We start from the raw sequence: 18,682 nt of genomic DNA on the forward strand, positions 1-18,682 counted from the left end.
GGGTTATTTCTGAGAAGGATTTTGAGGTCAACTTTGAGGGAAGCAGGGAAGAGAGCTGTGGCTGTGGGTATCTGCAAGGTGCTGGGTGAGACAGTACTGTGGGGCTTCCTGTGTGCTACAAATTTTCCAACCTGATAACAGAAGAATGATGCATTTGAGACTACGTTCAAGTGTGACTTGAGATGGCTGGCAAATGTGTAAAATTGTATACTGAGGAAAGTGGTACCTAACAGCTAGAATGTTTTCTAAGAGACCTTCAGATATGTGTAGGATCCCAAGAAGTCAGAGATATAATGGAAGGGTGGGAAGAGATGATCTGATTCTTCCTTTTTGTTTTCTCATTAAAAAAGCAATCAATGCCACCATAAATTCTAACATTTCTAAAATTACATTAAAAAATTATCCAGGGACTTCTGAACACTGGGAGACATTTTCAACAGATCAAGGGAGAATGACAAGAAAGCCCTACTTCAAATAGAGATCAAAATAAATGTGGTGGGACAGATGTGATTTAAAAATATTATCTCCTAATTCAAATAAAAACCACAATGAGATACCATCTCACACCATTTAAAATGGTGATCATTAAAAAGTCAGGAAACAACAGATGCTGGAGAGGATGTGGAGAAATAGGAACACTTTTACACTGTTGATGGGAGTGTAAATTAGTTCAACCATTGTGGAAGACAGTGGTTCAGTTTCACAAGGATCTAGAACCAGAAATACCATTTGACCCAGCAATCTCATTACTGGGTATATACCCAAAGGATTATAAATCATTCTACTATAAAGACACATGCACACGTATGTTTATTGCAACACTATTAACAATAGCAAAGACTTGGAACAACACAAATACCCATCAATGATAGACTGGATAAAGAAAATGTGGCACATACACACCATAGAATACTATGCAGCCATGAAAAAGAATGAGTTCATGTCCTTTGCAGGGACATGAATGAAGCTGGAAACCATCATTCTCAGCAAACTAACACAAGAACAGAAAACCAAACCCCCCATGTTCTCACTCATAAGAGGGTGTTGAACAATGAGAACACATGGCCACAGGGTGGGGAACATCACACACCTGGGCCTGCCGTGGTGGGGGTTGGGGGTTAGGGGAGGGATAGCATTAAAAGGGATATCTAATGTAGATGATAGGTTGATGGGTGCAGCAAACCACCATGGCACGTGTATACCTACATAACAAACCTGCACGTTCTGCATATGTATCCCAGATATTAAGGTATATTAATAATAAAAAAATCTCCCATTGTGTACATTGTCTTTTCACTTTCTTGATGGAGTCTTTTGAAGCAAAAAGCTTTTAATTTTAATGACGTCCAAGTTATCTATTATTTCTTTTGTTGCTTGTGCTTTGGTGTTTTATATATAATAGGAATCCATTGCCTAATTCAAGATCACAAAGATTTACTTTGATGTTTTCTTCCAAGAGTGTTACAGTTTTATCTCTTACATTTAGGTCTTTGATCCATTTAGAGTTCATTTTTGTGTATGGTGTGAAATATGGATCCAACTTTATTCTTTTGCATACAGATAGTAGTCATAGAATCATTTTTTGAAAAGACTCTTCCCCGTGGAATTGTCTTGGCAAGCTTGTGAAACTCATTTGACCCTAAAAGGGGGTTTATCTCCAGTCTCTCACTTCTGTTCCATTAACCTATATATCTTCCCTTGAGATTGAGAGTACTAGCTAGTAATTAACCGATTAAGAACTCTTTACTTGACCGGGCATGGTGGCTCACGCTGGTAATCCCAGCACTTTGGGCGGCCAAGGTGGGTGGATCACGAGATCAGGAGTTTGAGACCAGCCTGACCAATAAGGTGAAACTCCATCTTTACTAAAAATACAAAAATTATCTGGGCGTGGTGGTGCGTGCCTGTAGTCCCAGCTGCTCAGGAGGCTCAGGCAGGAGAATTGCTTGAACCCAGGAGGCGGAGGTTGCAATGAACCGAGATTATGCCACTGCATTCCAGCCTGGGCGACAGAGCAAGACTCCGTCTCAAACAAAACAAAACCTCTTTGCTCAATACTCCTATTTAATAGCAATGATTGCTGCTAATGTGATTCTAATACTTTTTGGGCATGCCATCATTGTTTAATTTCAGAGCAAACTTTCTGGAACTGATAAACAATAAGCTCTTCTTAAGAAACTAAAGTACATTAAAATAAATTGCTTTCAGGGGTTCTTAAACAAGTTCAAGACATCCTGGGTGTGATACATTTGAGCGAGAAACAGCTGGCCTAGTTCACTCGCCACATTAATCAGAACGTCTCCCACCTTCTCTTCAGGATAAGCACTCTCAAATATCATTACTCATAAACCGGGGGAGGGCTGGGTTTCCACTCGCGTCAGTTACTTTCTCTCCTCCTAGAAAATCTTGCAGCCGCTAGAATTTTGGGCCCCTTTGCTAGGAGGCAATTAACAAATTGCATTTTTACTATCATAGCTGAGAAAGAGTGGCCCTTGCCCTGCCGGCACGCTTCCGACGCGTCGCCCTGGCCTGAAGATGTCTACGGTCGGGTTCGCGCCCCGTGGTCACCTAAGGCTTCCAGAGCGCCGGAGCCGGTGTACAGGACCTGCTCCTCCAGGGTCCCCATCTGGGTCTCCAGCTGTCCTTCCTCTCTACTTTCTTCTCGCGGCACACCCCTCTGGGCCTCGTCTAAACGAAGGCACCGCTGGTCCGGAGTTGCACTTGTTCGCTCCCTCCTGGGCTCTGGCAGCGCTGCATCCCCGGGGCTGCTCCGGGTTCTGGCGAGATAGCAGAGTCAGAGTCGAGATGCATGTCCCCTGCGCCGGCCAAGGGTGCCGCTGGGGCTCGCGCCGAGTAGGCGAAGGCGGGGACCAGAGGCGCCCGAGGTGGCGCAACGCGCACAGGTGGCGCCCGGCCAGGCCAGGTTCGGGCAGGTGAGGCTAGGTGTGGTCGGGAAGGGGCGGGCGGACCGGCCCCACCCCGCCTCGGTTCGGCAAGTGGGCCAGCTTGTTGGGGCTCGCTTGGCAAGGGGACGCGGGGACTAGGGGCGCGGACGCAGGTACGGGAGGATGCGGCTGCGGGGACCTGGGGGCGCAGGGCTAGGGCAGCAGGCCCGGCCCGCACGGCTTTCCTGGAAAGCGCTGCCCAGCGCCGCGGCGATGCCCTCGCTGTGGAGAGAAATCTTCTTGGAGTCGCTGCTGGGTAAGCTGAAGTGCCTCGCCGCTCGTTTGCGGGTGCCAGCTCTCCGGGCCCTGTCCAGAGCCGCGGCGCTAGGCCAGGTTGGCTGAGTTCGGGTAGGAGGAAAAGGGCGCTCCGTGTCCAGAGTGGAGATGCTTATCTTCCCCTGGGAACTCTTCCTACTGAGGGGAATAAAGGAAAAGACCTAGACTGAAGTGTTCAAACTGAGTCTGCGAGGCGCCCGCAGAAGACGCCGTCGCCCGAGTTCCCAGCAGCTCTGGGATTGTGCCCAAGGAGCGCGAATTCCTCTCGTGTCGGCCTTGACCCCGCGAGGCCGGTATCGTCCCCAAAGACCCCCACCCGTGGCCTTTAAGTTTAACTTAATACAATTCAGTGCTGAACTTTAAAATTCAGAAGGAAAGGGGCACCTGTTTTCCCCAGGAGCTGTAGGTGAACACCCGGCGGCAGCTGCTGCCGTGAACTGGGCCCAGGACAAGTGGCCCTGGTGTGGGCTGCACACTTGGGCATTTGGCGAAAAGCATCGGACTCGAGTCTCATGTGCTCTCTCACCAGCTTTACAAAATCCCAAGGATAATTTTATTGGTGTAATTCTGTCGGAGCTGTGTGAGTAATAAAATGAAAGTTCCCAGACAAACATTTGGGATATTGCTGGAATCCCAGGTTCGTTACAAAACAAAGATCCCTCTGGTCTGGGTGGGGCGCCTTCCTGAGAACTTGATTTTCTGGGAGCTGGTAATTCTCAGGAGGGCTTCAGACAATTTTTTTTTTTTCTGGCTTAGCCTGTATCTATAAGTTGGGAGATGTACAGTGCCTTGCATTCAATAAGTACCTCAGGTGCTAGTACTCAGTGCATTTGATCTCACTTAATCCTCCCAACAACTCTGAAGGGGTTGAAAGTTTTGCGGACTAAGAAGCGGAGTTGGAAAGTCAGTTGGTAGAAAGTCCCCACACCTGGTAGTTAGAGGGGCTACCTTTGGACCCAGGCTGCTTAGAGTTATGGCAACTCTGACATTTGCTACTTGTGTAACCTTAGGTACTCATTTATCTTTCTGAGTCTCAGCGTTTTGCTTGTTGTTTTGTTCTTGCTTAGTTAGTTTTTGCATTTATAAGAGGTGAGTGGAAATACTACCCATCTCATAGCATAGGGGGCTGTATAAGGAATGAGACAGATGCTCCGTGTTGAACACTTAGCACCAATCCTAGTGCGTGGCAAGTGCCCATAGCGTTAATTATCATCATTGCTCAAGATTATACAGCGGTTATTGGCAGAGGTGCAACTTACTTCAGATCTGGGTATTCCACTACCCTGCACTGCCTCCTAAGGATTGGACTGAAAATGTTCTACTCAAGGGAATGACTGCTGCCTCACTCAAGTGCTTTGGGTGTAGTCTGGGGTTGTAGGAGGGAGTCCTGCTGCTTACTGCCCTTTTGGACTCTCACAATATTTTTCATTATACAGGGGACAATGTAGGTAAGAAAATTTTGTCAGTCAGCATCCTGATGGGAAGCCAAATTCAACTCAGATGTTCCAAATGAATAGGACTTAATAAAGAGATTGTCTACAGCCATATGGGCAAGGAAAAGGAACAAGCAAGGGATGCTGAGAGACTCATGGCAGCAAGAAGCCATCCTCTACCAGGGCCTGATGTGAGGGGGCGGGGCGGGGGGGAATATGTACGTTTCACCAGAAATTTCACTTCTGGGAATATATCCTACAGATATACTCAGAGTCATGCATTTCATAGTGACATTTCACTAGGAAATTGCCATCACTTTTCTGTCCATCGGTCTCTTAAGGCACAACACAGTGCAGCGAGTTCTGTGAATCTCTACACAGGTGTAGTGCTCTCGTTTTGTTTCCTGTCAGTGGAAACAACTGGAACCCAGTTCAGGCCAGAGTCATAAAGAAGAATGGCCAGCCTGAGTGGCTGGAGTGGAGGGATAGGGCTATTGTTAGAAACAATGCCGAAGTTACACTTTCTCTCTTTAACTTTTTTTTTTGTAGGATATATTTCTTGGTCTCTCTACCATGACCTGGGACCGATGATCTATTACTTTCCTTTGCAAACACTAGAACTCACTGGGCTGGAAAGTTTTAGTATAGCGTTCCTTTCTCCAATATTTCTAACAATTACTCCTTTCTGGAAATTGGTTAACAAGAAGTGGATGCTAACCCTGCTGAGGATAATCACTGTCGGTAAGATTTAAAAGAGTTTCTTTAAGTTTTTTTGTTTTAGTTAAAAATCAAGTGAGATTATGTAGACTGTTCTTTGAATGCTAAATGTTTGAATTTAAAAAAATCAAATATTTCTCTTTCCCTTACCACTACCTTAGAAGAGCTTTAGTAATTGGAAGACTAGACTGAAAGTCGATGTGTTTTACATTTACAATGTTTTTGCCAGACTAAAAAGACCTAAAAATCATTGAAATGAGTAGAGGAAAGATACCTTAAAGAACTGATCAACTCTTGAATATATTGTGTTTTTCTTTCCAACTGTGACATAACACTCAGGAGCCATTTTAAAAAGTTTGTTAAATAAAAATTCACAAGAAATGTGAAGATTATGATGACAAACACCACAATAAGCACTCAAACAAGAAACTAGGAAAAATACTTGCAACTCTTTTAGCCAAAGGGCTAATTTCTGTAATATATAGAGTTCCCACAAACCAATAATAAAAAGAGACCAACAACTCAATAGAAAAGGGGGCACAGGATCTGATCAATTCACTGGAAAGGAAATACAATTAGTTTTAAAAATGGAAGCAAATGTATAGATCATAAATTATACACATACAGATATGCTTATCTATAGTTTGACAAGTAGATCAGCAAAGAATAGTCTGACTGCACTGTGCAGTAAGAGTGGGGAAACAGGCACTCATACATTGCTGGTGTGTGTCCATTGGCACAACCTCTATGGAGAATAATTTAGTAGTATTATCAAAATTACAAATAAGCACAGTTCACCAGAAATTCTACTTCTAGAAATATATCCTGCAAATATACTCACAGTCATGTGTTGCATAGCGACATTTTACTATGACACTGCCATCGCTTTTCTGAAGGCACAACACAGTCAGTGCATTGACTTCTGTGGATCCCCACAAAGGTATAGAGCTCTTGTTTTGTTTTGTGTCAGTAAAGATGAAGTCTCGCTATGTTGCTCAGCTGGTCTCGAACTCCTGAGCTTAAGCCATTCTCCCTGGCCTCCCACAGTGCTGAGATCATAGGTGTGAGTCACTGCTCATGGCCTAGAGCTCTTGTTTTTAAAACAACTCAGACTCAGAAGGATAGTGGTAAAAACTCCTGAAAAGTGTGCCCTTTACAAAGTTGGTGTCCATAGGAATTGGAAGACGTGTCAAATGGTCTTGAAATTTTCAGCTCCAGAAATAACAAATGAAGTTTCCTATCCTGAACTGAGTATATAGTAATTGATTTCAACTGGCATTGACTTACAGTATCCTTCCATGACCCACCATAGCTCTGAGTCTTGCAAGATTCATTTTCTTATCACACTTCAGGTTGATTTTATGGGAGTGATCTCATAGGTAGTAATTTCTTGTTACCTTTGGTGCTGCCTATGTGGACTTTACCTATACATCCACAGACTGAGTGGAAACTGGGATAGTTTCCATTACTTCAATCCATTTTTGACCCAGTAACTTCTGGTGACTGTAAGGGATGTGATATAAAATAAGTTTGGGGTAGATATTCTATTTTATTTCTATGCTTCCTGTTCCCTTTTCACTTTCTTCCTCCGTGAAAACCTATCACCTTGAGCAGAAGTAGAATTATATTTGGAAATATGAAATAGGTAGGGAACATTACTCAGAGTTGAGGAGGAAGTGGCCATTCTCTGCTAAATGCTGCTCCAGGTGACCATTGAGCTTTGTTTTTGCTAAACAGAGGCTGAAGTAAGCCATGATTTGCTTTAAAACTCCCTTCAAATGCTTCTTAGGGATATGAAACAACTTTGTTTTTAGAGTCCTGAGATATTCTTATATAAATACAGAGAGGGTCTGAGCGTTACATGCCATCTCACTTCTGGCACCTCAGATATTCAAGGTTAATTACTGTGTAAGTAACCATTAAACCAGTTCATACTCCTATCAATTTAGATTATTTTTGACCCAGCAGGTTGGCTATAATCAAAAAAGACAGACAATAATAAGTGTTGGCAAGGATGTGGAGAAATTGGAACTTTCACACATTACTGGTAGAGATGTAAGAAATGTAAAATGGCACAGCTGCTTTGGCAAAGTGTGACAGAAGCAGTTATCATATGATCTAACAACTCTATTCCTTGGTATATACCCAAGAAAAATGGAAACATCTGTTCAGACATAAACTTGTACACAAATCTTCATAGCTGCATTATTCATGAGAGCCACAAAATGGAAACAACCTAAATGCCCATCAACTGACACATGGATAAACATACTGTAGTATATACATGCAATGGAATATTATGTAGCTATGAGAAGTAATGAAACACTGATACATGCTACAACCTGGATGCACCCTGAAAACATTATGGTAAGAGAAAGAAGGCAGTCACAAAAGGCCACATATTGTACAATTTAATATGAAATGTCCAGAATAGGAAAAATTCGTAGAGACAGAAAATAGATTAGTGGTTGCCAGAGGCTAGGGGATGTGGAGAGAAGGGAATGAGAAGTGACCTGCTAATGGGGATGTGGCTTCTTCTTGGGGTGATGAAATTTTTCTGGAATTTGATAGTGGTGATTGTTGCACAACTTTATGAGTATACTAAAAATCATTGAATTGTATATTTTAACATGGTGACTTTTATGATATGTGAATTGTATTTCAATACAAATTTTAAATACATATATAAAATTATACACCAACTATGTCTTCCTGAGTATAAAGATGGTATCAGATAACATTCATCAAATGCAGATTATGGAGTTCCAATCCATGCTTGCCAAAACTGCTTAGCTCTCCCTATTTTGTTTGTAGGCAGCATAGCCTCCTTCCAGGCTCCAAATGCCAAACTTCGACTGATGGTTCTTGCACTTGGGGTATCTTCCTCGCTGATAGTGCAAGCTGTGACTTGGTGGTCAGGAAGTCATTTGCAAAGGTATGGTTAATGTTTCATGTACTTATAGACAAACAAGTATAGTCAGTTACCAAAGGGAAACCTGGGGCCAGGAGTTCCAGGTTATAGTTTTTACCTTCCATATGGCCTTGTTGAAGTCTCCTTTTTTTCCTTTTCCCAAAACAAGGACATGAACACTTGCCATCAATCTCAATAAGGTTTTGAAAATTAAAGAATTATAGCAAGTTGCTTAAGTTGCTATATAGAGGCTAAGTCACGTTCATTATTGCAGATTACCAACAAGACTATTTCAGCTACTTATTCTATGAAACTGTGAAATTCATGATGGACATAGTACACTGAGTCCACATAAAAAGTGTTTAAAAATACTTTTGCACTTACAGATACCTCAGAATTTGGGGATTCGTTTTAGGACAGATTGTTCTTGTTGTTCTACGCATATGGTACACTTCACTAAACCCAATCTGGAGTTATCAGATGTCCAACAAAGTGATACTGACATTAACTGCCATAGCCACACTCGATCGTATTGGCACAGGTAATATAGTAACTTTGGAATTTTCTCTTTTGCAGAGCTTACATTTCCTGTGTGAATGTTCCACATCTTGGAAAGAAAATCTATAAAAGTAATCTTTCTGCATTATATCTATATTTCAGCTTTTTCTTCCTCTGAAATAATAATTGGTGCAACCAGTGGGCTATTTGCTAAGCAGCAGGCACATTTTCCTTGCCTGTACAGACAGAGGGTGAAAATAAAATACCGTCACTGGTTTGTAGCACCATGGCAGTGGGAGACGAGAACCAGGCCTTATACCCCAGCTCTCATTCGGCTCTGTCTTCCTCCTCCTTCCCCCTGGTCAGGGCTCTCTAGGATGGGATTCTCCATCCTCCACTTCCACACTGACCCCAGTACATCTGTAACACTAAGGAAAGTTTCTGTGACCTATAGCTGTCCCTAGAACTTCCTGTGTTTTTTTCTTCCAGAGGTCTGAAGCTCCAAATCTAAGACTTGAAAAGAAAGGAAACCTTGCATATGCATACCGACTTTCCAATCACCTGTATCTCCCAGGGGCCAGCTTTCTCTGAGACAGAAACATGCCCAGCTTGGAGTTTGTTTTATAAACCAACCCGAGACTCTTCTAAAAAGAAGGGAGAAGTGTTAGTGGATTCTAGTTAACTTGCTCCTAGCTTTTTGTGTAACTCTCAGTGAGTCACTGTTCTTCTGTAACTACAAGGTGAAATATCAAGATTAATGGAAGTTTAGAGGGTATTGGCTCACCACAAACAAAGTGCTTGTATAATTTCCCCTGTGCCCCCTAGTTTGGCATGAAATGAGAATAGAGGGAAATTATGTCAGTAAATTGACCACATGATATTAATAGTAGAAGACTTAGAACTCGGTGTGGTCCCCTAACATATGTTTTACATTCATATCTAGAGGCAGAGACTCGGGCAGCCCATTTCACAGGTACAGCCTGATAAAGATCTGAACTTCAGGGTACTGTTCACATTTCCTGACTTTTTTTCTATCTGGCCTCTGTTTTAAATGTATGTGACCCAGTTCCTGGCTGGCAGTCCCTTTCTCCATTTCTGCTCTGTGCCTTCCTTTATAAAACTGACTGTTCATCATGCACCTTCTCAGCCTATCTGAGCATATCAAGTATTTTTTGTAGTTTCCTTTGAAGATTTGTTGGGTCCTGTGTGGGGGTGGGGTCACCCACTGTCATACACTGCATTTCACTCAGCAAATTCAGTTTAGATGGCTCTTTTCCCTCAAAACTCTCTGCTGAGACCCCATGCCCCTGGTCTCCCTTCTGTCACTACCGCCCTCTCCCACTCCATCCCATCCCCACTGCTCTCAGCTCTGCCCCTCCTCCCTCTGATCCTGTTAATGTCAGAGAAGCTTTCTTGGGAAATTAGACTGCCAGCCGTACAGTCAGACCCTAAGACCTTCCTTCCATCCTGTAGAGGGCAGGATGGGGGTCACAAAGCGTCTGCCCAATAGGCTCTCTCTGTTTCTGTGAAGGAGTCCTCCTGCTGGCATCTTCTCCAGTTGTTACAGTTTTGTGTGTAAAGTCATTACTGTGATGAATTGGACCTCTTGGCTAAATAGTACCAAGGAGCTACACTGCCTAAGCTCTAATCCCAGGTTCCTAGGTTCTCTTTACTAGCTGCGTGAACTTGGAAAGGCTACCTGATCTCTCTGGGTCTGTTTTCTTGTTTTTGAGACTGAGTTTCACTCTTGTTGCCTGGGCTGGAGTGCAGTGTTGCGATCTCGGCTCACTGCAACCCCCACCTCCCAGGTTCAAGTGATTCTCCTGACTCTGCCTCCCGAGTAGCTGGGATTACAGGTGTCTGCTACTGTGCCTGGCTAACTTTTTATTTATTTATTTTTTGTGTGTTTTTAGTACAGACAGTTTTCACCATGTTGACCAGGCTGGTTTCAAACTCCTGACCTCAGGTGATCCACCCACCTCGGCCTCCCAAAGTACAGGGATTACAGGCACGAGCCACTGCATCCTGCCCTGTTTTCTAATCTGTAAAATAGGATTAATAGTAGAGCCTACTTCATGAAGTTGTTGTGAAAGTTAAATGAGTTAATATAAAGTTAATATACAGGGCTCGGAAGAGGGGTTGGTGCACAGTGGCTACTCAGTCAATGCACTGCATCCACAGAGGGTTAGATGACAACCCTGCTCTTTGGGAGGAAGCAGCCTGTGTACTGGAAATGTTCCACTCAATTTTTACATTTGTTCCCGGACACTTTTTCTGCAATGCCTTAACTTCACATGAAGCAAATAATTTTCTGCATTTTCACCTGTTGAATTCCAAAATGCGTTTTCTGCCTTAAACCATTCCTTATCTGGCCTGCATGGAATTATCTCTCCCACTAAATAGCTGTCAGCATGTTTAGCTTTGTATTTTAGTTGCATGTCTCATCTCCTCTTCTGAAGTAAGCTTCTTGAAGCCAAATGCCATTTCTTCCTTAATGTCTGCTAACTATAGAGCGCAAATTTCCATATAACTAAACTTTTTCCATATATGTATTTTTAAATTCTAGATGGTGACTGCAGTAAACGTGAAGAAAAGAAGACTGGTGAGGCAGCCACGGGGATGGCCTCTAGACCCAACTGGCTCCTGGCAGGGGCTGCCTTTGGTAGCCTTGTGTTCCTCACCCACTGGGTTTTTGGAGAAGTCTCTCTTGTTTCCAGATGGGCAGTGAGTGGGCATCCGCATCCAGGGCCAGATCCTAACCCATTTGGGTGAGTTTGGGTTTGGAAGCAATCACAAAATTGGCAGTTATGCCTGGAGAAAGCAATGCCTCCTTTGTCAGACAGCTAGGTCTGTGCTAACCAGATATTTCATACCCACTCTCCCTAGATATCAGAATATGGCATGAAATTATTGTGTGCTCTGGAGAGAAGGGCACCGGAAGGGTCTTTTCCCCTGTGCAGAAGGATTGCTGAAAAGTAGATGTGGGAGGCCCAATGGTTGCTCACAGCTAAATAAGAGGTTTCCAGAGCTTCAGCATAGGCATCCCGAGGAATGCTTGCACAGAACATTCTCAGTGGCGGGAGAGGAGCAGCACTCCCTGGCCATTTCCTCCAGACCCTCTGGTTATGGTTATGGGCATTTAGTAGGACAAGACCACAGTCCCCTGGGGAGACTAGGTTGACTGCCTGGGGCACAGATCTCTATTCTCAGCGAAGGAGGGCAGCCCCAGGAGATCCCTGCATCTTCTGGTACTTTCTTGTTCCAGCCGTGGGACACACAGGGAGTTAGTCTGGAGTCAAGTGTTGGTCCTTGTGTTTTGTCCTTATTAACCCTCTCTCTACTCTTCCTGACACATCATTTCTCTTGTAACTGGCTCCATCTCTTCTTGCAAAAAAATTGGAGAAACTCTTAAAAGATCTGCCTCTGATAACTTTTCTCTCTTGTAGTGCTCAATTCTTACAATTGAAGGCATGCAGCTGCCTACTGGATCTTTCCCCAGCAGGGATCTAGGCGTATCCCACAGGCTTGTCAACCTCAGCCTGTCCAAATCTGAACTCAGTATTTCCCAGTCCTCCATTCATGTTCTTCTTCCCCCATGCCCAGGTCCACTTTGTCTGTCCACCTCATTATCCAAACCTGAAACCAAGAGTTCGCCCAGAATTCTCCATCTTCCTCATTTTCTCCAACTCAGTTCTGTGACTTCTTTTAGATTAAACCCTTCCTCTCTATCCCTAAGCACATCTGCCTTAGTGGAGTCCTCACCATTTTTTCATTCAGGCTATTACTGTTGTCTCCTAATTGTCTCTCTTTAGCGGAATCTTCTCCACATGGCTCCAGAATGATCTCTGTAAAATGCAAATCTGATTCCACCACTCCTTTACTTATAAGCTCTCAACAGTTTGCCCCACAATACACAGGGAAAATACTGCCCCCAATTCTCCCACATGAGGCAGGATCTGGCCCCTCTACTTACCTTTCCAAATGCGTTCTAATCTTATCCTCCTGCTTCACCTGAGCCGAACCCACTTGCGGTTCTCTGGAAGTGCCAGACTGTTCCAGTCTCCCCACTGCCTGGGCTTGCTTTACTGTCTTGATGTCCTGGTAAGCCCTACTCCATTCAAAACCCAGCTCAAACATTTTCTCTGGGAATTCTTCTCTTATTATCACAGGGGATCCCTTCTTTATGCCACATACTATAATACTTTGAATCAATCAATTTTTGTATGTGTGTTATATATGTGTGTACACACATACACATATATATGTATCTGTTAGAAACTTTGTTTTTCTGTATTACAGATTTTAAAAAACGTCTTTCTTCCTGTCCAGATACTAAGCCCCTTGAGGGCAGGGAATGGGAAAATGAATGAATATTGATTGCTTACTCTGTGTCAAGTACTGAACAAGGACGTTTGAAAATATTATTTCATTTAGAGTCTGTATCTTCCTCCATATCTGGGAGGAAGGCAGAGAAGAAAGAAAGGAACAAAAGGACGGAGGGGAAGGAAGAAGTTTATTCCTACGTGTTAAAGCTTAGTTTCCAGAGTTACTTGTGAAAACAAGCATATGTTTTGTGGCAGAGTAAAGGAAGAATTTTAATTGTAAATGGTGAGTCCTGGTAGCCAGGAGAAACTCACCATTCAACTCTGGGCCAATCATGTTACATCCCTGGCCTTGCTTTTCTCACAAGAAGAATGTAACTAAACTTCAGGGGGAAACTTTCTCACATATATAAAATGAGGGTTTGCTTTTCAGACATTTCCTAATCCTGTATATTAGAGTGAGACATTGAAGATGGAAATGCAACTCACAAGACCAGCATTTCCCAAACTGTGCTGGTTTGGGAAGACACAGCGTCTTCCCTGTGAGATGCTGGTTTCTTGAGATATTAACGAGAAAAAGAAAATGCTTCTACATCAAATAGGTTGAGGAAATAGTGCATTTCAATCTTCCTTTCTTTGTACTTCACAATGCGTATCAGCATATTAGAGACATTTGGAGGTTTCCCAAAGTTATTTGAACATGGAATTATCCTTTAGAACATCTATTAATGCCTGACAGAGTAGGTGTGTTTCTCAGAACCAGCTTGAGAAATGTTGCGTTAGACCATCATCGCTCACCCTCATCATAGTAGGAATTGCTTTCTGAAATTCACCAGATTATACTTAAGGAAATGGGTCATAGGTATGTTTGATGGGGAAAAGGTGAGAGGGAGGCTCCGAAGGTGCTGAAAGGCCTTGGGAAACCAAAGGAGCAGCGTCATCTGTGGCCCTGGGAGGACAAGGGAGGACAAACTGTGTCTTGGTCACATGTTCTGGCTTCTCCTTAGCCCACGCCAACACTAGTGACCCCATCACTCTTAGTGTTCTGTAGCACTTTCTGCCTTCTGATAATCTTCATTATTATTAGGTCTCACTATTTTGTCCAGGCTGGTCTCAAACTCCTGACCTCAAACGATCCTCCCCCCTCTGCCTCCCAAAGTGCTGGTATTACCGTCATGAGTCGCTCTGCCTGGCCCTATCTGCATTATTTATTAATGGTGTTTATTATAAGTCTCCCCCACCGGAATGTGAGCTCTATGGGAGAAAGGGATCGTTGTTCATTGATGCATCCCAAACACCTAGAACAGAGCCTGGCACATGGTGGGCACTCAAAAATATTTGTTGTTGATTTGGCAGTAGAAAAATATCCACACTGTCCTTCATGGCCTCTTCTCACATCTGGTCTTCCGGAGCCCCAGAGTCATTCTTACACAGGTAGGAGCAGGTAGTAATATGGCTACAAGCCTCACCTCAGAGCCTGAGGACCATTTTAGTTTCTTAGTCCTATGTGGGCTACTGTGTTTGACCTCAAGCAGGTTACTTACGTGCTCTTTCCCCCAGTATTCTCCTCTGCAAAATGGGGATAATATTAGCATTTACCTTACAGGCGCATGAGAATTAAATGAATAATAATTACAGGGGAAAATCTTAAAATAGTGCCTAGTATATAGTGTATGTTATGTTTTTGAGCTTAATTTATGTGACAGCTACTTAAATGAGTCCTATGTTCTAGCTATTATTATTTCTGGGTTTCCTTCTAAAGTTTAGTTGAATTTCTTTTTTCCTCCTTTTGCAACTTTTTGCCAAAATAGCAAAATAATAAAATCATTTGTGGTTGTTTTAAAAGACACACAGCTATCAGTTATTTATCAAATTGACACTGGTTTTGGGAAGGCAGAGACTCTAGGCAAGAGCAGTATTGAGGTAGAGGAAAGAAAGAAAAAAAAGCAAACTAAATAGAAACCATTCCAATGAGCTTTTCTTTTTGTTCTTGGCAGAGTCATTTAAAATGTTACATGACCAACATGGACTGTACTTTAATAGTCTGAGAAAGCTTGGTTACTGCGCTTACATGATAAGTTGGCAGATATCATTGATCTCATGGCGGAGTTTTTATTCCTTCTCTGTTCTGAATGTGTATAATATTGGCTCCCAGTGGGCTCTCATGATCTCACCGGTTGTTCCACACACATTATTTCTTATATGTAACCAGAGGTGGGAGGTATATTTCTATTTTATATTCGGGACGATGAAATATTACTAACGTCACATGTCTTAGAGCATGTCCTTTTTCACAGAGGTGCAGTACTGCTGTGCTTGGCAAGTGGATTAATGCTTCCAGCTTGTTCGTGGTTTCGTGGTGCTGGTTTGATCTGGTGGGTTACAGGTATGTGGAATTTACCTGCAGATAGACCATCACTGAGCTTGGTTATCCAGTTTGTCTGCAAGCATGCACAACTCAACTGAAAGTAGATACAACCATATAAATATGTACTGTGGCCAGATGGGCTGTTGCAACCAGCAGCAGCAACTATAACGCAGATGTCACCAAGGTCACTGGTGACTACCTGCTCTGAATTCCTGCTTCCTCCTACTTCTGCCTCCCCTTCCTCCTGTGGCTGTGCTGCTTTCCTGGACTACACTGCCATAATACTACCTACTCTTAAAAATACATAAACAAGGCACATGTGTTAAGTAGCAGATTTATAAAAATTCTTGATTTTTAATTAAAAAATTTTTTATTTGTATAAATTTATGGGGTACAAGTGAGATTGATTGATTGATAACTTTTAAGTTCAGGGATACATGTGTAGGTTTGTTATATAAGTAAACTCGTGCAATGGGGGTTTGTTGTACAGATTATTTTGTTACCCAGGTAAAAAACCTAGTACCCGTTATTCTTCCTGATCTTCTCTCTCCTTCTACCCTTGTCTGGTAGACCCCAGTGTCTGTTGTTCCCCTCTTTGTGTCCATGTGTTCTCATCATTCAGCTCCCACTTAATGAGAACATGCAGCATTTGGTTTTCTGTTCCTGCATTAGTTTGCTAAGGATAATGGCCTCCAGCTCTATCCATGTTCCTGCAAAGGATATGATCTCATTCTTTTTTATGACTGCGTAGTATTCCATGGTATATATTACCACATTTTCTTTATCCAGTTTGCCATTGATGGGCATTTAGGTTGATTCCATGTCTTTGCTACTGTGAATAGCGCTGCAATGAACATATGCGTGCATGTGTCTTTATGGTAGAACAATTTATATTCCTTTGGGTACATACCCAGTAATGGGATTGCTAGGTCAAATGGTGATTCTGTTTTGGGGAATTGTCACACTGTTTTCCAAAATTGTTAGACTGATTTCCACTCTCACCAGCAGAGTATAGGTGCATAGATTGGGTAGTGGTCAAGTCAGAGTTCTTAGGCAATCCCTCACCTGATGGATAGAGTGGACCCATTAAGTAATTCTCATGAATAGCAGATTTTACCTAGAAGATGAGGGCCGTGCATTGCCATGTTGCTAGTTGCCAGACTTCTTTCACTCTTCAAGATTCCTTGCTTTTCTGTGTTTCAAAAATGCCCTTTAGAATTCCATGATGAAGCTCCATTTCCCTTTCTCCTTTACATGTAACAGGCCCAGCCTTCCACCCAGTTTTAGGGTCCATGTCTGCTTACTCAAAGACCTGACCCATCTTTTCCCAGTTACACCCTTTAAGACCCCAGAAGTATCAGTGAAGACAATCATGTTTTGGGCTGCCCAGTTCCCTCTCCCCTAGTCTTTGTGAAGAGGACGGAGCATTGTACTTATTTTCCTATAACAGAATTATGCCAGCCCTCCTCCTTTCCCTTAAAAGGCAGTATTTAATGATTATAGTCAGGTTTTCTGACTCTAAGTAAAAAAACCACTTTATTATATAGCAAATACTATATTTGGTTTATATAGCAAATACTATATTTGGTTTGAGATGTTGTTAATACATATTGATTAAGCTGGTGATTCAGAGTGGTACACTAGATGCTGTGTTTGAGAGACTGTATCAGTAATAGAAGATTTAGGATGACAACATAACAAGTGAATTTCTGTACATCATAAGCGCCATCACATTTGTCTGGAAATGTATGTGTAATCCAGATACATGGCTAAATCGATGAGGTTAGCCAGGTCCTCTTCCTCCTGGAGCTATGTGAACACACTGTTGCAGTCTTGTTGAGCTGTTTGTACTTGCTTGTGTAGTTTTTGATAGGCATTGTATTTGGAGCCTGTGGAGGTTTGTGTGTATGTGGGAGTAATCTTTTTTCTCATCACAGGGTTTATTTGTGAGATTCCTCAGGGAAAGAGCCAGGAAAATTTGTCAATGCTGAGTTTGCATTGAGCATATACAGAAGCTTCTTAATCTGCATATAAGTTGGAAAAGGAAAAAGAAATGCATTGAGCATTTGTTCAGCATTTATATCATGCCTTTTCTCATAAAGTATAAGCAAAGTGCTTATTGGGCAGGTAGTTAACAGCTTCATTTTAACCTTAAGAACACAGAGAAATAGATTGTTAGTTAAAGAACAGAAAAGCTGTGAACCTATCGTGTTATACTTATTTCCCCAGACAAGTAAGGTCATATCCTTGAGAGTCAAACCTAATCTAGTTTCGCTGTCTCTCTGCAGTATTAAATAGTAGCTTTAAAGACTCTAAGAGAAGCAGATTTAAGGCTTCTAGAAGGCTGTTTGCAGTAGAAGAAAGCAGGGCCATAATTCACCAGCTTCATTTTCCTTTCTGATCACTTACTCACTTGCAATAAGTTGGAGCTCAAGCTTAATTATCTGGAGGTGGTGCCCACTTTTCACTGTGATTCATCTCTGGAAACCACACAATAAAGCAAGCTGTGGCCAAAGGAATCCTGTTTTCCCACTGTACAGTTTAAGTTGACAATCCAACTGGAGACTCAGCATGAAATTAATTATGGCAGTGACTGAACAATTTCATACAAGCAAAGACACAGGTGCTTTAAATGTTGATAGCAGTTAAATCAGTAAAGCCAGAGTTCTATTTTTAAAAAAGGCTAGATAGAGTAAACACATTGATAGGACCCCATTGTACTGTAGTGTTCAGATAATTTTACTACATGGAAAACTTGATTTATTGAAAACTTATATGTGAGTTATTATAACTGTTATTGAAATAGTTACCATTACTTCCACTTGATGTCTTTGATGTTGTACAGGTTTGGGGGAGATTATTGGAAAGGCTCAAACAAAAGCAGTTAAGGAATACAGTTAAGTGAAAAAGGTAAAGTGACTAACAGTGCGTATCGCATGCTACCATTGGTGTACAAAAAGGAAGGGAAATGCATGCACATATATATTTCTTTGTATGTGTAGAGTATCTCTGGAAGGATGCAAAGGTAAGTGCTTACACTGGATTGGTTGCCTTCACTAAGGGGAACTAATGGGTGACGGGACAGAAAGTCCCTTTTGTAGCATTTGAATTCCAATTTTGAATTTATAACCCACTTAAACAGTACAATTTTGGCAGATTTAAGATATAGAGCCCATTTTAAAATAGAAATAAAAATGGTAACAGTCAAGATA

The 18,682-nt window shown here is 42.3% G+C and overlaps 2 protein-coding genes across 6 annotated transcripts in view; one reads left to right on the plus strand and one right to left on the minus strand.

The window, feature by feature from the left end:
• Positions 1-14,659, minus strand: part of OCIAD2 (OCIA domain containing 2) — a 103,186-nt gene extending 88,527 nt beyond the window's left edge. The window contains exon 1 of the mRNA XM_078001805.1: positions 14,655-14,659. The gene's annotated coding sequence lies outside the window, so the exon portion shown is untranslated. The remainder of the gene's footprint in view (positions 1-14,654) is intronic.
• The window catches only part of CWH43 (cell wall biogenesis 43 C-terminal homolog), a 125,495-nt gene continuing 109,696 nt past the window's right edge, over positions 2,884-18,682 (plus strand). For 3 of the 5 annotated variants that reach the window (XM_078003396.1, XM_078003398.1, XM_015138362.3), the window contains exons 1-6: positions 2,884-3,201; positions 5,204-5,395; positions 8,186-8,306; positions 8,669-8,823; positions 11,347-11,548; positions 15,400-15,488. In XM_078003396.1, the coding sequence (XP_077859522.1) occupies positions 3,069-3,201; positions 5,204-5,395; positions 8,186-8,306; positions 8,669-8,823; positions 11,347-11,548; positions 15,400-15,488 (892 nt within the window). In that variant the 5' untranslated portion in view covers positions 2,884-3,068. Of the gene's footprint in view, positions 3,202-5,203; positions 5,396-8,185; positions 8,307-8,668; positions 8,824-8,858; positions 8,912-11,346; positions 11,549-15,399; positions 15,489-18,682 lie in introns of all 5 variants that reach the window. The other 2 variants (XM_078003397.1, XM_078003399.1) reach the window with 1 other exon arrangement.

Source organism: Macaca mulatta, chromosome 5, assembly GCF_049350105.2.
Source record: "Macaca mulatta isolate MMU2019108-1 chromosome 5, T2T-MMU8v2.0, whole genome shotgun sequence".
Lineage (NCBI taxonomy): Eukaryota > Metazoa > Chordata > Mammalia > Primates > Cercopithecidae > Macaca > Macaca mulatta.